Source organism: Elephantulus edwardii, unplaced genomic scaffold, assembly GCF_000299155.1.
Source record: "Elephantulus edwardii isolate Elephantulus edwardi_28Jun2011 unplaced genomic scaffold, EleEdw1.0 scaffold00005, whole genome shotgun sequence".
Taxonomy (NCBI): Eukaryota; Metazoa; Chordata; class Mammalia; order Macroscelidea; family Macroscelididae; genus Elephantulus; species Elephantulus edwardii.
In genome coordinates, this window is record NW_006399755.1 from 31,439,590 (window position 1) to 31,463,444 (window position 23,855).

Consider the following 23,855-nt stretch of genomic DNA (forward strand, 5'->3'; position numbering starts at 1 on the left):
GCCCGTCGCTCTCAGCAGCCTGGCCCATGACTGCTGTTGACTGCTATGTCAGACGGGGAAGGAAGCACCGCCAGTCCTGTGCCGGCCTTGTGGTCAGTGGGGCACTGGACTGCTGTAATCCACAGGATTTTCATGGTCTGATTTTTCAACAGTAGATCACCATCCCTTTCCTCCCAAACTTGGATATATTTATGACGTTGTTGTGTGGAATCAAGTTGATTTGAAAAGGTAAAGAGTATGTCCCCAAGGATACAAGCCCGTCATTAATAGAGGAGATGAATGGTGTCAAAGGTCCGGATTTCAATTTTCTCACAAATTTTAGAGTGGAGTTTCAACCTCAGCCGGACCGAGCATCATTCATACACAGCTCAGCCTCCCCTGCCTGCCCTGCCTCCTTACACAGCTCAGCCTGCCCTGCCTCCTTACACAGCTCAGCCTGCCCTGCCTCCCTCACTCTTGGACGATGCGCGAGAGTGTGCCATGTTTGTGCTGGACTGAGAGAAGAATTTCAAGGCAAGTCACTGGCCTTCCTCCACGAGGCCTTCCTCCATCAGTCAGAACCTTCTGTTGTATGTGGCATTTGTTTTGTTTTGTTTTGTTTCTGTGTGTGTGTGTGTGTGTGTGATTTTTTTTTAAATTTGGACTTTGCAAATAATTTTTAAAAAGGAAGTAAGAAAAGAAGGGAAGGAAAAAAAGAAAGTGGGAAAAAAGGAAAAAAGGTTGAAGGAAAACTACGTGCTGAATGCACCTGCCTTCATTATCTTTTGAAATTTTCAAGAGCGTCAAAACAAGTGAAGGGATAAAAGTGTAAATATGGCATGCTCACCTCTCTGAAAGAGGAAAGAAAAATTAAAGTCTACAAGAATGCTCCTTAGTCATCCTGTATTTATGAAGTACTTCCCTCCCTCATAGCCGTCCAGTCAGAACTGGAATGGTGACTCCTCACTGGGTTTCTGAGACTGAGGAGTACATGGGAGGAGAATGGCATCTTTCTCTCTCAGAACAGGCTGTGGATCTGATGGCCAGCGAGGTGATACTGCTGGGTTAGTAGCACAGCTCTCCATGGGCTATACCACCTGAACTCCCTGTGACTGCAATCCACGGTGCCCCATGGCCTGTCAGGTGCTGGGATTGCCCAAAGCATCTCCTGAACTTCTGGTGAGTAACCTTAGGGTCTGGCACTCTAGTCACATGTCTTAAATTTTAAGAAATCTCAGTGAATCTGATATAAGACTGGGTTATACAAGGTAGATTTAAAAATGCACACACCTAAAATCCACCTTTTTTTCCCCAAAAGCATCTTTAAAACAACATCTCCCACAATATATCTGTGTGCCTATATTTCATGGAGGCTCAGCCTATAGAAAGAGAGTCTGATTCAATGACACTGTTAGAAAGAAAAGGCCTGAGAATCTGACGTATGGTCTAAAAGAGTCCTTGACTCGGGTTGGATTTCCTCAGTGCCTATAATCCCGAGGACCAGGAGTTTTTTTGAAGGAAGTAAGCACTTAAATGGTAGATTGGCTCTTTTGAGTTCATATGTAACAATGTGGTTTTGCTTTTTTCCCTAAGCCATGTGTTCTAGTAAGTACTTTATTAATTATGTCTAATTTAATCTTCCTATAACCTAGCCAGGAAAGTACATTTTCTAAATGATGAGAACTAAGTCCTGGACGGAGTTTAAATCTAATGACTTGGATTACAGAAAAGCCACAAAAAAGCAGAACCAGGATTAAATTCCAGGATGTCTGACCTTGAAACCTGTGCTTTTCCTGGTGTCCCACAGTGACTGCCACGTGTGACTTACACTTGGACATTTGAAAAACAGCATTATGTGCCTTCTCCCCTCCTGCCCCATAAAGTTCACAATCTAATGGGTTTAGAAAATAATACCTGATTTGGCACCTAACTCAACAGTATAGCTGGGAGTCTCTCAGGGGAAATGCAAATAACATGTTAGGAAAGTTCAAGGCATGAAGAGGTCACAGTGGCTTCTCAGGTCTGAAAATTGTGTGATTTCTTGCAGAACTGCCACTAAAGCTGAACTCTTAAGAATGGGTGGGCTTTAGGGAGGCAGAGAGAAGAGTGTTTCTAGGCAATTGTAGATAAATCTAGGTAAAGCAGATGTGTAAGTTTGGAGGTAGGAAGTAGTGTAAATGATCTATTGGATCCATGATAGATACTGAGTAGAGGAGGGGTAAGGCAATTGACTTTAGAGGGGAATATGGTAACAATACACAGATAGGAAGACAGAAGGAGAACTGGTGCATTTCAACTGTGGTGTTTGTTGGTGAAGAATATTGACCATACCACAGGCAAACAAATCACTCTGATCAGAAATTTAAAAAAATCAGAAATAAACATTGTTGGTGTTTGTGGAAAATACAGATCATTTGGGAGAGTGGAGGGACGGCACAGGAGATGAAGACCCTCGATGAGATGGATCGATTCTGTGAGTGGAGTGGTGGGAATGAGTGTGTTTGAGACGGTGAGGTTGGCACAGGATCAAACAGTGTTTAGGGCTCTTGTACATAGGGTCGCTATGAGTCGCAAGCGACTCGATGGCACATAACAACAACTACAGACAAACAAATCACTCTGATCAGATATAAAAACTGAATTCGGCTTAAAAAGGAGGATGGTGAGACTTTGGATCACTTATTTTGGATACATCACCAGGAAAGATCAATTGCTAGGAAAGACATCATCTTTAATAAATGAGAGGGCCAATGAAAAAGGGCAGAAATTCTAATGAGAAAGTGACAAAATAACATAACAGTAGACTCCATCATAGGAATGATCATGATTGTTCAGTATTGGGTACCACGAGAGAGCTGATTTGATAGTCACTAATAAAAATGACATCATCTCCCCAACTCATTGCCAGTGAGTGGGAACAGACTGATGGCTGATCCTCCATTGAGTTTCTGAAGATGTAAATCACACAAGAGGGGACTGTCCATCTTTCTCCTTATGAGCTTCTAATGGATTTGAACAGCCAGAGAGTTGTGGCTTTGGGTTAGTATCACAACTCTCTACAGACACCAGAGCTTCCTAAGAAAAAATATGTAGAAAATACAATAAAGGGGACTAAGACTCAGGAGGTGAAGAAATCAGCTGGAAGACTGACACAAGGATCCTGGTGAGAGGGACTGCAGGTCGAAAGGATGTTATCCAAAAAGAACATCACATTTTCACAATGGAGATAGACAGCTCTTTCAGGACAGTAAACAGACAAACCTCAATTGTGAATTACGAAAGAGTACAAATACGCAAACAGTTATATATTTTAACTATACCGAAGGAGCTCTGGAGGCTTAGTGGTAAGGAATTACACTGTCAACCAAAAAGGTACACAGTTCAAATCCACCAGCTTCTTTGCTGAAGAAAGATGGGCAGATTCTTCCTGTACTACTTATTGCTTCTGAAAACCCACTGGAGGGTCAGCTGTGAGTTACAACTTGACAGTACACACCACTCTCACCACTACCACCTCCAACATCACCACCAAACATATAACACCAGATCATTCCTAGCTAATAATTGGTTAAGTGCCTTTTAAAATTAAGAAACTAAAAGTTAGCCAGGGTTTAATGACTTGTGCAAAGTCATTCAAGTTCTGGCCTGCCCAAAAAGGCCATATGAGGGTTTGGAGGCTAACAATTAACTGCTTTTTGCAGTGCTGGATTGCATAACCACTGCTAAACAAACATGGGGATGTTAAGGAAAGATGGACCCAACTACAACACTTCCTGTCTCTATCAAATCTGGTTTCACTCCATTTGCAGTTTATCACTCTTTTTATTAACTCAAGGAGTTAACACTTTTCTCCCCAATTAGAGTGAGTGTATATTGAGGGCTATAACAATGGACCAACATCACTGAGTGTAGAAAAACATTGGTATGAGACAGGGAATGATAGTTTGGGAACCAAGCCTTACCACTGATCAACTGAGTAGCATTGTTAAGTCACTGAAACTCGTCTTGGACTCATCATTTTAATAGAGAGGGTTAAAAAATAAAAGCCTACCATCATGGCCACCACTACCAACATCATCAAAGTGGTAAGAAATAACATTTATTATATCAAACAAAGAGTCCATGGTCAAGTACAAATGGTTAAGTGCTCAATCCCTAGCCAAAAGGTGAATGAGTATTATGAAACCACCCAGGGGTGCCTCAGAAAACAGGCCTGGTGTTCTGCTTCTGAAAGATCATATCTTTGTAAAGCCCGTGGTGTCGGTGTCCAGTTCTATCTGGTGACACACAGGTCTACCAGGAGTTAGAATCAGCTTGAAAACAACTAACAACAAACACTTATTAAGCATTATTTATGGCAGATGCTAAACTACACATTTTAATGATTTTATTCCATTTAACTCTCAAAACACAGTAAGAGGGAACTGAGCCACAAAGGAGTTAAATACTTCTCTCAGATCACAGATGTTAGAGACATACATCAGATGACCTTGATTTGCACACAGTCTAGAGCCCCTCTTATATTCCTAAATTCATGGTTTTGGGCAGCTGATGATTAAGACATATGTTCTCAACTAAGAAGCGTAAATAACTGCCTTTCTTCTTCTCTCCCCTTGAGGAGCCCTAGTGGTCTGAATGGTTACACACACAGCCACTCCACTGTAAGGTTAGTGGTATGAATCCAGCCAGTAATTCTACAAATGAAAGAATGGACAATCTGCCTCCACAAAGATTCTAGCCAAAAAACTAAACAAAACCCCCAAGTAGTTCTGTTCTGTTACATGGGGTTACGACCTAAAACTGAAATGACAGTACCCAACAACATTTGTCCCCCTGATATTTACATGGGAAAAAAAAACCCCAACTTAGGTTATAAATATACATCAGTTGCGAGAATTGGCTCCTCAACTTGTTTAAAAAAAGAAAAAAATCTGCAAGGACTTCAGAACACTTAGCATAATTGCAATAGTAAGCAGTATTGCAATTACTCTGTCTTCACGTACTTGTAGATTCTCCCCCACCCCCCTACACACACGAGTTTTCCTCAAAAGGCAAACTTGTGGAAAATATCTACTCAGATGTTACTTCTAAGTCATCCATCCCCCAACCCTCTTCTTTCCTGACTTGAGCAGTATGCAGTCTGTGTCATTTCTTAATAAATGGTTTGCTATTAAGGAATCATTATAGTAATGTGGGCTATTGGAAGAAAGGGGTTACTTTAGTAGCCAACCCTCTTAATGACCTGCTCTTCTGTACACATTAGTAGTTGGAGAGGGTTGTGGTTATTGAACTTCTGCCATCCACCAGAGACAATCTGCTCAGACTTGTATTGTTGGAAAGAGAGGATGTTGCGGGGAAAAAATTCTATCCAAATTTTCAAAACAAGGCACTGAGTTTACAACTTGTTCAACAGGAAATAACTAACTGGCAAGTGTGTCCAGTGTACTGCGAATAGCATATCTTCTTTCAGAGACTGCGTTCAAGGGAGTCCTACAAATATGTTCTGAGCACTTTCAGTGTGCCAGGCACTATCCTAGATGCTTGTGCTACATCAGTCAACAAAGTAGACAAAAATCCCTGCCTTGTGGGGCTTACGTTTGAGAGCACAACCACTATAGTTGTGTTTTCCTGAAATTGGGTCAGCAACCAAAGAACACGGAATAATTAACAACTGCTGTTATTTGCTGCAAAGTCCATTCATGACTCATGCAACCCTCCATGTTCCAGAGTAGATCTGCTCCAAGCGCTTCTTTGGCTGTGACCTTTACAGAGTATTGAATATACCATGAGTATTGGGTGTTCCATGGACTGCCAAAAGAGCAGATAAATCTGTCTTGGAAGAAATGCAATCTAAGGGTGCTCCTTAGAGGCAAGGATGATGAAACTTCATCTCCCATACTTTGGGCATGATGTCAAGAGGTGCTGTCTACAGAAGACAGCGGGCTAGGAAAGGCAGAGAGTCAGTAACGAAGAGGAAGATCCCAAACAAGATGGGCTGACACGGTGACTGTAACAATGGCTTTGAGCATGGTGGAGATGGTGACAACGGTACAGTACAATGGACAATTTCAGTCTGTTGTTTGTACGGTTGTTATGACCTGGAGTCAACTCAACAACACCTACCAACAACATAACCATCTCTGCAGAACCTGTTAGCAGATGGTTCTTCTGTACAACTGCTGGGTTTGAACCACCAGGCTTTGTGTTAGTGGCTGACAGCAAACTGCTTCTGCCACCTAGGTTACATTAGCGGCTAATGGGTTCCCTAGACTGCGGCCAAAAGGCCATGAGTGTTTAGCAATCTCCAACTCACAAAACAAATATGACAAATGATGCATTTCTCTTCCAATTAAGTGATCTAATAGACTCACTGAGACTTTGAGAACTTGTACTTTAAGAGTAGATTGGAGGTGGGGGAGGACTCCAGACAGCACACAGCAATTGAAGGCTCAGAACAATTTAGCGTTGTTTTGCATTCTAGTGGCAAAGATCTTGCAAGAAAGTCTATGTCGCTGGCACAAAAGGAGCGAACATGAGAAAATACTTGTTCTTTTTTCTGTCAAAGACACAGTTGTAAAACGCACAATGCTATGAAAACTCAAGCAAAATCTGGAATCATCGTTAAAGGGAATTAACTTGGAAAGTAATTTATGGCAAGAAAATTCAACTCCTTTGTTATCTTCCTTTTTACTGTAATATGCTTCCTGAACACTGCCTATGAGAGAGGGCTTTTAGAAAGAAAAAAATAAGTATAGTAAAATTAACTCATTTTATCAATTTGTGTTCTCTGCCAGAGTTTCCTGACTGTGGCTATGCGAAGCTGTAAAACTGATGAATTTGCATGGAAAAAGAAACCAGTGTAAGTAATTTGTGTAAGAGGTAACACGGACGTAGACTGCTATAATTCAGACACCCTGCAGATAGCAGACTGCTGCAGTATGAGCAGTTATGGGTTAGAAAAATGACCACGCTGCAGTCAGTCTGACTTGAATGGAAATCAATCATAAAGGTACTTTCTCTGCAGCTTCTACGCCACAGTCTTTAGCAACTCCTTTGCCAAGCAGATTTCTAGTCTGTAAGCCCTGTGCTGCCCTCCCTCCCTACCCTTCCTCTCTGAAAGGTCTGTCCAAAGGCAGCCTAGGAGGATGGTTGTCCAGACAGCACCATCAATGAAAGGCACTGCACTGTAACCAGGATCTCCTTTTATGTGGAAACTAACTTCCCTGCACGCGTAAGATGTATGCGACATTTTATTTTATGAAATGATGTGTCAGGGACCAAAAGTCAGTAGAATGTTTTTAACCTCTCGAAGGGCATTTTGCTAAGAAAGATGGTGCCCATTGTCACCTCTTACTATCTTGTAGACTCAAGTTAAGGGATCTCTGTGTCTGTTGTAGCAGATAGCACAAAAGGGAGAATAGGGATTTTTATTTCTGAGAAAAATTCCCTCTCTATTAAATGAGGAACGATGGACTGATATCTTTTCCTGCCCCATCGCAAATTGTGAAGTTGGTTTCTCTCTGATAGAATAATTCTTGCAAGAACAATTTATAAGTTAAGTATATTAAAAAACTTTGCTTTTATAAAGAAAGTTCTAGATATCAAGAAACTTAGAGGTAAACCCTTTATTGGAAGGAATCATCTCTTATTATGTATTCTTTTGAATACACAGCACAGGCATCTTGCTATATTATACATGCAGTAAATCTTCATTGGCTTGAATTAAACCTATAAGGGTTTGCCAATGAGACATTGATGAGAACAAGTATATATCAAGCAATTATGTCACAGGTGATGTGGAAGATGTTTTACTTTAATTGTTGTTGTGTTGAGTACTATCAGTTGGATCTGACCCATAGCTGACCCTCCAGCAGGTTTTCAGAGGCAGTAAATCACATGACAGATTGGTCATCCTTCTCCCATGAAGCAGCTGGTGGATTCAAACTCCATGCCTTAGAGATTGCAGTGCAGTTTCTTACCACTAGACCGTAAGAGCCTAGTGTTTTACTTGAATAATTTAATCTTTATGTTGCTGTTTGTTGTTATGGAACGTCATGTCAAAACAGACTCATAGCTAACCCTCCAGTAGGTTTTCAGAGGCTGTAAATCACATTGGAAGAGACTGCCTCTCTTTCTCCTGAGAAGCATCTGGTGGTTTTAAACTACTGCCTTTGGATTGGCAGTGCAACTTATCACTAAAGCTACCAGAGCTCCCAATAGGATCTCCCTGAAACACCTAGTTGTATTCTATCCACAGAGGCCCTGGATTGTTAAAATACAACATTGTTTAAGTTACTGTGCTCAGGTGCTAACTTAAAAATTGGCTGTTTGGGTTTACTCAGAAGCACCTCAGAAGAAAGGACTGGCAATCTGCTTCGGTTGTTTGAAAACCTCTAAGATCATTTCACTCTGACATGTATGGGTCGCCATGAGTTGGAATCGACCTGAAAGCAAATGTTTTTACTAGCACATTTCCAAATGAGAAAATTCAGCTGTGAAAAAGAAGTAAGATCAAGTAACTGAGAAGGGATGTGTAGATAGCTCCAGAGTTGTGCCCCACAATGCAGAGGTAAAACTCTCATCTAATCTCCTTGACTTTGTTTTTCTCTGCCCAATACGTGTCCTTCAGTTAAAAAAAATATTCAACAAGACTTTTCCAATAAAAATAATTATCCCCCACTTCTTGGCTGACAAACTTTTCCTCATTGCCCTTGTCACTGTTTGCAGAGGTCTGCAGCATTAAGAGATTCAGCCAGTGTCTTGCTGGATGAAAAGCCCTAACATTTGGTTTAAGAGAGCAACCCATGGCGAGGTTAGCAGTGCTGTCTGATCTCCTGCATTAGTGGCTTCTGCCTTTGGGACTGAAATTGATTTTCTGCATTTTAGAATATCATCTCATCTTAGCTTTGGGTTGAGGTCAAATGCAGGACCAGTTTAATAGGTGATACAGCCTCAGCCATGGGACTAGGTCTTCTCTGACAGGGGTGAATTTGATGGTCTATGAGGTCTTTTCACCACAATGATCTATAAACTAGGGAAGGACTCCTAAACATAAGCCCCTTTACCAAGAGTGCAGTGGGATTATCTGACCACTAGCCATTAGGAAACCAAAGGATATCAAGAGTCCTATCCCAACAGCCTACTAATTCAGCTGTCCACAAAAATAGTTCTCAATTATTTTCCACAAGAACTGTTTTGTTTCCCCCTCTTCCGTCTTTTGACAAATGCTCTGTCTTAATATGTATCCCTATCAATCACATACTGAATTAGCTTAATTCCAGTATTTGACTCCATGGCTTTGACGAGTGTTGATGCCACTGATCTTATCCTAGACATGTACAGAGTCATCACACCACCCTTTCTAATCAGCAAAGAGATGGTTATAACAGTGGATAATACATTCTAGCCAAAATATCAATACCATTTCATTTATGACTTTATTGTGGGTGATACTAGATTTTAGTAGGTTATTTTAAATTCTCCAAAATGCCTTTAGTTCCCTCCTATTATGTAAAGGTATCAAAGCGGTAAAATAGTTATGCTTTTGGCTGCGAGTCAAAGGTCAGCATTTGAAACCACCAGCCACACTTTGGGAGAAGCACACAGTGTAAGGCAGTTCTGTTCTGTTCTGTTCTGTTCTGTAAGATCTCAATGAGATGGGTCAATGTCACCTCTTGGAAATGAATATATGCTCTTAAAGGGACTGAAGCCCAGGAAGCATTGATTGAAGCATTCACTGTTTACTGAAAACTGCTCTAACATGTTGTTATAACTCATAGTGCATAAGAAAAGGGAAATTTTTTTAAGATGAAAAAACTATGCACTTCTTCAACAACTCTTGATACAATTATTCCAGATATAGCTGGCCACTTAAAAATTCTATCAAAGTTAACTGGGGGCCGGGGAAAGGGAGGAAAGCCATCACTCTTATAAAATATCTTTTCATAAGAAGAATTTCAGATTGGTCTTTGTTTATAAAAACACCCGCAGTTATATTATGTTACAGTAAATTTGTGGAGAATGTTGTGAGTTGAAAGATTAGTTCTGAGATTATATAATTGGAGATCAGGGACATGGACTTTGTTCAAGAAACACTGTCAGAGTTATCACTGATACACCCGACCTGTTGAGGCCCATCAGTCTTTCACTTAATCCTCATATCCCTCCTTAGAGAGTATTACGATTCCCAACATTCAAAATTGTGCCAGGTACATAGTTTGTGCTTTTTAACACTATTTTGATTGAATAACTCATTATTATTTATACAGAGAACATAACTATTATATTAGGCGCTGCTGAATTGACTCTAGTAGTGACTCTATTCTGCAGCATCCTTATAATCTCTACTGCGCTCAAGTCTTTCGTTTCAATAATGTGCTGATCCATTTTGTTGAGAGTATATCTTTTACTGATGCTCTATTTTTTTTTCCAGCTGTGCTCACAGCCTGGCCAATTCAACAGGAGATTCAGGCCAAGGTCTTTGCAGACACTTCTATGCAGCTGAGAGTTGGACAATAAATAAGGCTGACAGAAGAGTTGATGCCTTTGAGCTGCGGTGCTGGAGAAGAACACTGAATACCCCATGGACTGTCAAAGGAACAAACAGATATGTTTTGGAGAAAGTACAGCCAGAGTATTCCTAAGAAGCAAAGATGACAATGCTTTATCTTACAGACTTTCAGCATATTGTTACAAGAAACGATTCCTTGGAGAGGGATCTATATGTAGAAAGATGGAGGGTGGGTGAAAGGGAAGAAGACCTTCAATTTCATAGGGTGACACAGTGACTGCATCAATGGGCTCAATTAGGTCAGAAATGATGAGACTGACATAGGACAGGACAGAGTTCAAATCTGTCATTTATGAGGCCACTGTGAGTCATCATCAACTCAACAATGCCTAACAACATCAAACCAGTACAGTGGGGTAGTCTGTAGGGAATCGAACTGTTAAACCAAAGATGGAGCTGTTTGGTGCTTCAAATCCACCAGTGGCTCCAAAAGATGGGTAATATTCTCCTATGTAGCTTCCAGCCTTCACAAATCCATTGGAGGGTCAGCTTTGAGTCAGTTTCATCTCAACAGAAGTGATGTTTTTTAGCAAACTATCAGTTAGGGAACATAACCAGTGTATTATTGAGAAAAGATGAGAAGAAGAATATACAGTGATTAGTATATACAACTTAAACGGTAACATACACTTCCAGATATTATGGATTCTGATGGCAAGCAACCCCTGTCTCATAATGACCTTATGTTCAATAAAACTAAATATTAAAGAAATCTAAACTGTCTTGCTACTTTTTGTACTCATAGGCTAGCAAATTTAGCGGGGGGTCAGGGTCAGGCTGAGAGCAGAGAACAAAGATACTCAAGCCCTGTCATGAGGACTCTCACGGCCTGCTCTAATCAGGAATGCTGTAGGCGAGAGAAAGGAACAGAAAGGACTGGGTCATCATGCAGAGCAATGACTGCTGATGTGACAAGCTTGCTTCTGTGGTAGTTCTAACTTCAGCCAGCAGGGTGGTCTGCTAGGGCACACATGAACACATGTGTGAGCACATTTCCATGTGAAGGGCTGAGTCAGGCCAGGGCAGAGTCAGCCAGAGGGTGGAGGCATCTCTAACCTTAGGTAGCTCATTCTCTGTTCAGTGAGGGGAGCAGATAGGAAAAAAATCTTGTCAGGCCACTCATACTGTGAATGGCGATTCAGAAGAAAGTGTAATTTGATGACAATCTCTATTACTGACAGTCCATTCCATCTGCTCTCAGCTTTGCTGTCCAAATATTCACCCCAAGAAATAAAAAAAAAATTATACAACAAAACATCTTTCCAGACTAATTCCATTTCAATATTTTTTTTTCTAAAAAAATTATTGAATTATAGCAGAGGAAACCCACCAAATTAGGCCAGTCACATGACATTTGCCTTCCTAAGGATATGGCAATATTATCTATGAGGGGTTGATTAAAACCAGGAAATGAAGCACTTGCGATGTCATCACAGATTTAAGACAAAGTGGCAAAACGAAGCCATATATGAGGCCAACCAACATTTTTCTATTTCATAAATTAACTAGTGTTTTGGGTTTGTGGTTTTGTGTTTTTGTTGCGTTGTTAGGGATTTTTTTAAATACAAAATTACATGTAGGAGACAAATATGATATTTTCCCCCCAAGGACTCATATTCTTTTGTCTGCTACGTATCATATCCTTACTCTAGAAGAAACTCCATTGACTTTTACAGATATAAAATGTGTGATGTTCATTTTAAAATTACTAGTAGAGCCTGCTATTGACCATCTAATTATGCTGAGTTCCATTTATAAACATAGCTAACCACTAAGTTTATGGAGACTTTTTGTGCTGCTTTAATAGGATATTGATCGAGAGCACACTTGGAGTGGACTGCCATTGAATTGTGTAATGGCAGAAGAAAGGCAAGGTCACAGGAACAGTTCATGCTAGAACTGCAGTCTATGTTTTTTATTATAATCTTTTTGTTTCTTTCTTCAATGCTGAAGCCCAAATGATTCCTTTCCAAAAGCAGTGCTTGCTCAAGAATTTGACCTATTTTTAAAGTAATAGATACTTACAATAATGAACTTGCAATAATGATCACAGCTATCCCACTCCTTAACAGAAAGAACCATTTGTCCAGAAGAGAAAGTTTCAAGGCCATCCCACTTTAAGAAAGGTCTACATGTACTAATATACTAAATACTAAATATTTATACTAAATATTTAAATGGCACTCCAAATGATTACATGTCTGAAATACCTAATCCTATACCAATTTCTCCATTTGTCCTTCTTTGTAAGACCCCTTTGTATTTTCAAGTCTGGGCTTGAAAGAGCTACATTTTCTTATAGTACCTTGTTGCTCAGTTCGTTCTATTTAAATAGTTCCACCTTGTCCTGTTAGATGACTGCTGATTGTTCTCACTAAATGGCTAGTAAAAAAAAAAATCTACATGTGTGGGTGTGGGTACTCAGAGACACAGAGAAGAGTTGGAGACGTAACCAACAAGTTTAGAAAGGGACTGCGATTTAGATCTCAGTGGCAATGTCTATGAGAAAATGAAAGAGAAGTGCACAGTTCTAAGGCAGAACACAGCCACTAGGGTGCCACCTCATGCCAGGCTGCGGCATAGCCTGGCTCCATTCACTCTCACTCTCCATTGACAAACAATTAGGGAATCCTGTAGCCGGCCCAGCAGCCCAGCTTTGTGGCAGAGCCAGGATAATTCAGCTGCTGGATTTTAATAGATTCTGCTGCAGTACAACAGTAACCAAAATCAGCCTGGGTAACTGAGCATGGTTTTCACACCCAAAGATACCAAGGCTGGCCACAGCGCACTGAGAACCCTGGCTTTTTCAAATTCCTGGGCTGCAAAGTCAGCCCCAGCCACGAAGTTTACTTAACCCTTGCAGCCGGCTTGCATGTACAAACCACTGCTAGAAAATTAGACCCCACAAGTCCACAGTCACAATGGTTTGTGTGTATTTGTGGTTTTTCCTCTTTCCCCAGTCAAGTATTTAAGATTTCAGAGACACTCCACCAACTCCAAGTGAAAGAGAGTCAGCACATTAGAAGGAAATGGGCAGAAGTAGTGGATTTTTAGGGAGAGCTCTCTGGGTCTGTAACAGAAATGGTATTTGACAGCCTCGCAGCACATACTTTGAAGAAAACACTGGCGTAAAATAAACAAGAGTGTGTGCTGCCAGGAAAAAACTATTTAAGTGGGCTCTTTTTGTAACGACTTCATGGGAAAGAGACTAATCTGGAAAATGCCCCTAGAAGCCTTTTGTTTCAGTGAAGCATCAGGCAAGAGCTATCCCAACAGCTGGTCACTGTCTCTTTCCCCATAGCATTATGCTAAAAGAACTTCAGTGATTCCGAACCACAGTGTTAGCACTTACAAACCCCCTCCTCCAAAGGCGAGAATACATCTTCTGGCATCGTGTCTCGCAGTCAGTATTTCTTCCTCCCCTGCAACCAAGTAATAAATAACTAGAACTACTTTCAGATGGTCCTTTCACATGAGGGGAAAGGAAAAGCAGGAAGAAAATGAATATCCACTGATTTCTTTTTTAGCCCCCAGCTACATACAGGACTTTCCCTGCTGCTGGGAGAAATGGAACAGCCCTCCTTTGCTTTTTCAGGATTTTAGATGGTAATACAACAAATGAAAGAGTGGGTGGACATGAGGGAAAGAGGAGTGTTGGTGGGAGGCTGCAGCTTCATGCTATCAAGCTGCCTGCCAAAGTCCTGACACCCAGAGCTCTGTGCATTTGATCAGAACAACAGGACCTCAGGTGACCCGTCTAACCTCTGCACCCTTAGACTTGCGAGGCTAAGCCAGCAGCTTGCTCTAGAGTCTTTTGCCATTGCCACCTCTGTAGTAACACTATTAAATGCAATAAATCTAGCATGTAGGTAGAGAAGCCTCATGAGGAAATCCTGAAATAGCAGGACCTCTCTCCAATAAATTTAAAAGAAAAGCTACAGAAAAATACTAACTGGAAGCCTGGGGGGTGGGGGTAAATAAGCATGTTTTAAATAACAAATCTTTTAAAAGAGTATTAAACAGTGATACAGTCTACAGGAAGTTGCACTGCTAACCCAAAGGCTATGTCTCTTTGAGGGTTCAAACACACCAACAGCTCCAACAGAGGAAGATGGGCAATCTCTTCCTCTATGACGTACAGCCTCAGAAACCCAATGTGCATCCATTCTGACTTGATGGAAGTAGACTGAGAGTGAAAAATGTAGAAAGCTGTAGATTTTTCAAGCTCTGACCATTATTGTGAGGCATGTGGTAGTAATTATGTATATCTGGAAGGACTAGATTGGGCCGAGATTGTTGTTATGTGCCACTGTGTTGATTATGACTCTTTGTGAACCTATGAACAAGAGACCTGAAGCCTGCCTTATCCTGTGCCATCCTCATCATCTCTGATATACTTGAGTCCGTTGCTACAGTCACTGTGTCGACATTTCTCATTGGGGCTCTTCCTCTCTTTTCTGTCATCTTTCTAGGCATGATTTCCTTTTCCAAGGAATACCCTCCCCTAGCTACGAATCCAACATCTGAGAGATAAAGCTTCACCATCTTTGCCTCGAAGGAGAAATCTGACTGCATTTTCTCCAAGACATATCTGCTTGTTCTTTTGGCAGTCATCGGGATATTCAGTACTTTTCTCCAGACTCAAAGGCATCAATTCTTCTGTCATCCTTATTCACTATCCAGCTCTTTGAAACACAGCAGGTGATTGAGAAGGCCATAGTCTGAATCAGGCACACCTTAGTCTTCAAAGTGACTTCACTATTCTTTAAGTATTTTAGAGAGGTCTCTGACCGCAGGCTGGGATAGGAAAGGTGACAAAGGCATTAAAAATGCAACAAAAGAAACTTTAAGAAACTAGGATTAAAAACACCTTGCAAGGAAATTATGTCATTTGTTTTGGTTTATGAGAGAATCATTTTAACCTTCAAAAAAACCCCAAAAACCTATGCTATAATGGATAGACTAGAATTCCATCAAGGCTAACAAGAAATAGTCATTGAAAACAGAAACCCCCTTGGATTCTGTTTAGTTCTGCAGCACAGCCACAGAAGCAATGGAATAACTCTCTGCAGTCAGCTAGCTGAGTATGCAAAGTGAGAAGGAACACCACTCTCACCCTTTTTGAGCCTCCTTCGTCTCTAAAAATGACCAGTATCACTCACTCCGAAAGGGATTAAATGTGGATGTTTATAAAGTGCCCCACACAATGCCTGGTATGTGGTGTATACTTAATAAACTTTAGTGACTCTAACTTTTCATCTTATTGCACCAGGCTCCTAACAGGGCTACCACCATGGGTTCAATCAATTTATGTGCCAGTTGGCTTATTTCTGTGTCAAAGTTGCAGAATGTACCCCAGGCCCACTCATCTATGAAAAGTGCCCACTGCGACTTTGAAAGAGACTCTGAGTTCTTCCAGCATGGGGAAAAAAGGGCAGTCGGGTAAGGAATGGTAAAGGGCTTCAACTATGTCCTGTGGCTTCTCTTTAAGTGCTAAGTCTTTCAGAAAGGTGTGTGGGTGTGGAAACCTTAGCTGGGGATCCTTATCCCAGCAGCCAAAGCAGTCTTGTGAAATAGACTCGAGCAAACCTGGATTAAGGATCTGCAAGAGGGAGGGGCTCTGGATCACAGGCGACCCGTTTGGCCTGAAGCCATGATTCCGCTGACACAGCCCAGTCCCCCTCCTGCCAAACCATTTCAGTCAGCAGGAGGCCATGTGTGAGCGAGTCCTAGAGCGATTACACAGCAGTGTGCAGAATCAGAAAACATTCAAGAGCCGAAGGACAGTCTGAAAGCCAGGCATCCGCTGCACAGGCCCCTAAACAGAGACAGGAAACAGAACCAGGACCCTCTGCAAATTCAATCCCTGGGCCACCCTGGCCTCAGGCAGTCTGGAAGGTGAGGTTTCAAATTCACTTGGCAGAGACACTATCTTGGACTGAAGGAGGTCTAGTCAGGCTTGGAACAGATAAGCCCTGGGATATAAGGCCTGACTGGCAGACACAGGAAGTGGAAGAAAGATGAGAGGCTGGGGCTGGTGCTAAGCGTGTTAGCCATCTCAAACAACCCCACAGGCCCAGGATGCTGGTGGTGAGGAAGGCGAATGTAGTAAGAACGGTCTGGTGGCGAGGTGCACTACTAAAAGCCGCATTTCTCTACACTGACTCCCCAAACAGCTCTGAGGGAGAAAGACGGGCAGTGCTGTCCTGCTACAATTCACAGCCTTGGAAACCAGACGGAGGATCACTAAGCGTGAGAACCAACCTCACTGCAATGAGGGAGTTGAGTAGGCCTTCTAGCACTGAGTTATGCTTCTATGTACCACCGAGTCAGAGCTGACTCATACATGACGCTACGCTGGGTTTTCAGAGGCATTTACACAGCAGGAGAGACTGCCTATCTTTCTCCTGCAAAGCAGCTGGTGGATTTGAACCGACTTCCTGTGGGCTGGCAGCACAAAATGCTCTGGTGTTAGAATTGTAAGTGGTAAAAGGGGATACCCACTTTATGCCTTATATGTTGTTGCTGTACTATAGAGTCAGAACCGATCCATAGGTGACCCTCTGGCGGGTTTTCAGAGGCAGTTAATCACACGGGAGGAGACTGCCCATCCTTCTCTGGAGAGGCTGGTGGTGGCCTCGAACAGCGTGCCTTAGGGATTGCAGCACAGCTTCTTGCCACTAGGCCACCAGAGCTCCTGATTCCTTATATAGGGCTCAAACAATGTCTTTTCCTGATAACAAGACTATGGTAGGTGTATTATGATGGTTATTCTATGTATTACCAGTCCTATTACTATGATGAGAACAATATAGGATACTAGCAAATTTTAAAAAACTTTACAAATGTACCTACAACCAGGAGATGAGAAAATAGATTAATGGGACCTTCTAAGAATCAAATCCCTATGTACATCCAAAAATTTCTCCAATAGGGTAAAAAGGGAAGCCACAGACTGGGAAAAAGTATTTGGCAATGACATATCAGATAAGGAACTTATATCCAGCATTTATAAAATACTTGAGCACCACAACAAGTTAAAGGTAAATAATCCAATAGAAAAATGGGCACAGGATATGAACGGACACCTCACCAAAGAAGACATTCCGATGGCCAACAAGCACATGAAGAAATGTTCAAAATCCCTAGCTCTAAGAGAGATGCAAATTAAAACAACTATATCATCTAGCCCCAGTCAGAATAGCAAAATTTAACAGAACAGCAAGCAACAAATGCTGGTGAGGTTGTGGGGAAACTGGAACCCTTATTCACTGTTGGTGGTAGTGTAAAAGGGTGCAACCACTGTGGAAGGCAGTATGGAACTTTCTCAAAAGGTTGCAAATAGAGATACCATTTGACCTAGTAATTCCACTACTGGGAATATACCCCAAAGTTACCATAACTGACATCCAGGCAGATATATGCACACCCATGTTTATTGTGGCTTTGTTCACAATAGCAAGGAGTTGGAAACAACCTAAGTGCCCATCAACAAACGAATGGATAGAGAAGCTGTGGAATATTCACAGAATGGAATACTATGCTGCATTGAAAAACAAGGAACTCATGCAATATTATTCAAAATGGGTGAACCTGGAGGACATTATGCTGACTGAAATAACTCAGTCACAAAAGGACAAATACCACACTTGGTGCCACTGTTGTAAAACAGGACTGACCTCGGGGTTGAGGGGAGACTGAGAAAGATGGGTTCAATAATGTATACTGCATTGAAACAGATGAGGGAGAAAACGATTTAAAAGGGATATGTGATTAGGTATTTTTGTCATGACAGGAGTCCAGAGTGAAGGCTGCATAGTGGAGTGGACCTGGGAGAAAGTTTGTAAAACAATGAAAGAATTTTTCTTTTACTTTTCCAAGAGGGTAGTGTATTAGGGGGGAGGATTGGGAGGGGAGAAAAATGCAACAATGAATGAATGGAAATCCAAAGTCTCTGTAAATTCTCATTGAAATTAATAATAAATTTTTTCAAAAAATATCTTTACAAAATTTTTTTCTTTTCTTTAAAAAATAAACAAAACAGCACCAATATAATTTATATGCCAAGCAACTGGCTGAGAAATTGTGCTGTAACTAGAGCAGTGGATAGCCTCCCAGTTTACAATGCAATCCAGGCTTTATTTACCTGGCTGCTGCTTGAATCATGAAGCCAATGGGTGGTGCAACTGGTTAACATGTTCGGTTACTAAATGGAACTTCAGAAGTTTCAGTTCAGCTAAAGGTACCTGAGAAGAAAGGTCTAGTGATGTATATGAAAAATGAGCTGTGGAAAACTCCCTGAAGAACACACATGGGCTGACGAGGAGTTAAGTGTCTCCTGGATGGCACCTGGAACCATTAGCAAAACGGACTGATGTAATAACAACCTCTCCATTCCAAGTCACAACGTGCTGCTCTAACGTGTCATTTGTTAGGGTTCCAAACACACCCTGTATCAGAAAACCTCAGCATCAGCCACCTCTCAGAGCATTTATATCCACAGAAACCTAGTTAGTTCTCCTGTCCATTTTTGTTGTAGATTTCTTTCAATTCCCTTCAAGTCATTCTGGAGACTGGCATCACAGAGACTCTGCACAAACATTTACCCACTACTGGACTTTGGATAATTCACTAAAATAAATCTGGGCTTGTTTGTTTGTTTGTTTACTTGTCTGTAAAAAAGGGAGGCCTTATTGTTTGTCTTGTCTGCATGTTTTGCTTAATATCCATGATTATGTTCTGTGAAACAGGACATTAGGCAGTTTGAACATTGTGTAAATTCCATATTATACAGAGCCAGTCCCTGTTCTCATAAGACTTGAAGGTTGGATACAGGAGGCTGACTATGTCAGATGTGGGGCAGGGCTAGGTGGGGCTGGGCTAGGCAGGGCTGCCCTGGAAGTCAGGTTGGTACACTGCACATGTCTGGACACAAGGTAAGGAGAAAGTGCACCCGGAGTGTACAGACAGGTGGCCATAGGGACCAGGGGTGTAGGTCACAGTGATGGCCTCTTCTGCAGCTGCCTTGTTCATATGGCTGCTTCCTGGTCATTTGTAACCACTCAGGCGATCCGATGGTGCCTGAATGGATATTAAGTAATGTTTATCTAGAATTCCAAGTATTGGTTTATGCAACATACATGAAAGCCCAGCACAATGCCTGCCAGACAGTTAATGCTCAGTAGTCTATTAGATACTCTTCTGTTGCCTCTCTTTTTCCTCCAACTTGTATCCTACTTTCTAGATTCTTCAGAGTCTTCTAACTAATGAATGACTGAAATGTAAGCAGATGGAATCAGTGATGGCTTGGCTTGTTCTACTTGACATCTTGTCACGGGATTGATCTATTTACTGAGTCAACCTGAGTGATTTCATAAAGGGTGGTGTAAATTAGAAATGGAAATATTTCTTTTTATTCTACCTTATTTCAAAGTGGCCTTGATGCTGCTGAAAGAGCATCTATATTTTTTTTTTTGAAACAGCATCAATTTTTAAAATTTACATCTACAGAATACTGCACCACATGGATGAATCTAGACCAAATTATGTTGAATGTCATAAGTCAGTCACAAAAGGACAATTACGGTACAAGACTACTAATACAAAAAGGTAAGGAAAGGTTTTACACTCTGTCTTAATCTTAGAGGGTTAGCAGAGATGAGAAGGGGGAGAGAAGAGACCAAAAATTAATAAACAGATAAAGTGAGTGATAAATTATATACTAAAAATTATTTTTAATATCTAAAAATGAAAATTTTAATATCTAAAAATAAAAATTGTACACAAAAAATGTAAATCCAATTAAACAGATTTTGAAGACTGTAGAAAGTAAAAAAAATTTGAATAGCTAGTATTTGTTGTTTTCTTTGTTATCATTGGAACACAGGACATTATTGCCACCGCTGTTGAGATTTTAAATAAAAAGAAAACAAAAATAACAAAGAGATTATCTTAAGGGATGGTTAAGAGTGTGTTTGTGTGTGACAGAGAGTGAGTAAGAGAGGAGAGACAAAGAGAGAGAATGAATCCTGTACCTTCTCCTTGGATTGTCTGGATTACATCATAGCAAAACACAATCAATGACCCTTTGATCAATGAACAGGGTGGTGACAGGTACTCTTAATTCACTGTTGTTAGTGAGTATTGACAAGCTGGTAATGATCATGCTGCACTGTGTCACTCATGTGGAGGGCATTAGCATGCTTTAAAGGTCAAAAGCAAATTCTTTAAAAATGCTGAATTCTTAGAAGTCAGGGAAACCTCAGAATTTCTTTAGACCAACTTCACACTACAAACTCTGGAATGCATAAGACACTCAGGATTTCAGCTCTGTCCCCACGCCTCACATTAAAATTAGATTTAATTTTTCCCAATTTAAATTCTTGGCTGTGACACAGACTGCATGGCAAAAATTCTTCCAATGGGTGAGTGAAAAGGGGATTCGCAAAGCTATTTATGTCTTTACGAGGAGGCCTGGGCAGACAGTAAGCACAAACCCAAGGCAAATCTGTACCAAATCAAAGCAAAATTATACTTACTCTGTGACACTCTTACTAACTCAGTCACACTGAAAACACCTGATGTGACAAAACTGTCCTGGAAGCCCAAATGTCCTGGAGAAACAAAAAAAAAAAGAAGACAAAGTATCATAAATACAAGCCTCTGGCAGAAAAACCTCTAAATATTAGTTTCATTATGATTGAAAGAATGTGATGTCTAATTTCACATTCTGCTCCAAGCAGTGTTCACGTAGGCAGGTGCAGTCATTTAGTTATGTAGATGGTTTTTTGGTTTGAATCGGGAGGTTATGGGAAGCTCTGACACAACCACTGGGTGATTTTTTTAAAATGCTTAAAAAAAACTCAACAGGAAATCTGAAACAAAGACCATTTAAAGTAAACAGTTACCTAAAGTGACCTCTGAGGCCTCAAATTAGGATGAAACTGGTGTATTCGAGAATCAGCCAGTTAGGCAAATGCCACGGTGGGTTTTAAGCATTGTGCTCTCAAGGAACATCTGATCAGGATTAGCTAACCATTCATTCAAATCAAATGAGATTTAAAGAAGTTTCCTTCGTTTCTGGAGACTCTACAAGGAGCATTTTTTTTAAAGGACAGTAACCCTCAACCCTTTAAGCAAAAAACCTCAAATATCTTTGAGTGTTAACTAAAAATTTCAGAGTTTAGATTTGCTTAGAAAACTAAGAACTTTATTGTGTATGTTGGTAAATTCTCTTTGTCTCATTTAAGAAAAGGGTAAATAAACAATTCAAATATTTCTTAAGCTTTAAATTTTACCTCTGCTTTATTTTTGCTAGAGATAATCTACTTTAAGTATCTGACATTGCAGCTATCACAATTTAAGTTTCTTATTGCAACTGTATCACCAATTACTTATGTTTTGGGTATGCTTAGAAATACAAGATGTATAAATAGAAAGGAACTGGTCTCTCTTGATAACATATCCAAACTACAAGAGAGTAATGACCAAAGTATATTAAAATATCACACTACACAAATGAAACTTGCATCATGGATGGAAGCTAGAATTTGTTCACTGTTGAAGAGAATTGGTGACAATGATTCACAAAAGGACGAGGTTCTGACCTGTTGTTTGTAGGGCCACTATGAGTCATACTTGACTTGATGGCATCTAACAGTAATGACAAAAAAGGAGCAAGTTTACTACCTAAAGTGTATGCACTATTTCCTCATTCATTCACTGCTATGCAGCCATTTCCATCTCACAGCTGACCTTCCAACAGGTTTCTGAGGCTGTAAATCACACGGATGGAGACTATCTTTATCTCTAAGAGTTGTCGGTACATTTGAACCACTAGAGATGTTCAGCCTTTTGGGTTAGCACTTGAAACAGACTTTGCCACCAGGGTTCCTTACATGTATCATTGTATTATGTTATATTATATACTGTTGAAGCAGACTAATTTATAGCTGACCCTCCAATGGGTTATCAAAAGCTGTCTGCAAGATACAATGAAAGACCTAAAGATATGGAAAAATGTGCCCTGTTCCTGGATAGGAAGACTCAATATTGTGAAAATGACAATCCCTCCCAAAGCAAACTATATGTTCAGTGCAATCCCTTCCAGACACCAAATTCATTTTCAAGGAGATTGAAAGAGAAATTATCAAATTTATCTGGAGAGGCAAGAGAACTCGAATAAGCAAAACATTTCTGAGAAATAAAAATGAGGTTGGACGCATAGCACTCTCTGATCTCAAAATCTACTACGCAGCAGTAATAACCAAAACAGCATGGTAGTGGCACAATGACAGGCACATAGACCAATGGAACAGAATTGAGAACCCAGAAATAGACCCAGCTATCTATGGTCAACTGATATTCAACAAGGAGATCAAAGCTATCAAATGGGGAGATGATAACCTCTTCAACAAATGGTGCTGGCAAAACTGGACTTTCACCACAGAAAGCTGAAACAGGATTCACATTATACAGCATACACAAAAACCAACTCAAGGTGGATCAGAGACCTGGGATGAAAGCCCAAAACCATAATGTTCCTAAGAGACAAACTGAGATGAAGCTTAGAAGTGCTAGTCCAAGGTATAAAGAGACTGTCAAACACAACCATAAATTCTCAATCTAAAGAGGATAAAATCGATGCATGGGATCTTCTAAAGATTAAATCCATGTGTGCATCAAAAACTTTTTCCAACAGGGTGAAAAGAAAACCTACAGACTAGGAACAATTATTTGGTAATACCATCTCAGACTAGTCTTATAACAAAAGTTTACAGAATACTCCTGGGCCTCCACAAGAAAAGACAAATAACCCAATTACAAAATGGACAAAAGACATGGAAAGAATTTTCACAGAGGAAGATATTCAAATGGCAAATAGACACATGAAGAAATGCTCCAAATCACTGGCACTAAGAAAAATGCAAACAAAACCATAGTGAGGTACCATCTCACTCCAGTAACAGTGGCAAAGTTTAACAGAGCAACAAGTGATAAATGTTGGAGAGGATATGGTGAGAAAGGAACTCTTATGCATTGTTGGTGGGACTGTAAAATAGTACAACCATTTTGGAAGACAGTTTGGTGTTCCTCAAAAAGCTGCACACAGAAATTTCAAAGGACTCAGCTATTCCACTACTTGGAATATACCCTGAGAAAATGAGAACTGAGGCACAAACTGAGATTTGTACACTAATGTTCATAGCAGCATTATTCACCATCGCAAGAACATGGAAACAGCCCAAATGCCCAAACACAAATCAATCGATTACAAAATTATGGTATATTCAAACAATGGAATACT

At 40.6% G+C, this 23,855-nt stretch overlaps 1 protein-coding gene across 3 annotated transcripts in view; it reads right to left on the reverse strand.

Moving 5' to 3' along the window:
- Positions 1-23,855, reverse strand: part of NFIA (nuclear factor I/A) — a 522,110-nt gene that overhangs the window by 169,263 nt on the left and 328,992 nt on the right. For all 3 annotated transcript variants that reach the window (XM_006879776.1, XM_006879778.1, XM_006879777.1), the window contains exon 4: positions 21,088-21,162. In XM_006879776.1, coding sequence (XP_006879838.1) covers positions 21,088-21,162 — 75 coding nt within the window. The remainder of the gene's footprint in view (positions 1-21,087; positions 21,163-23,855) is intronic.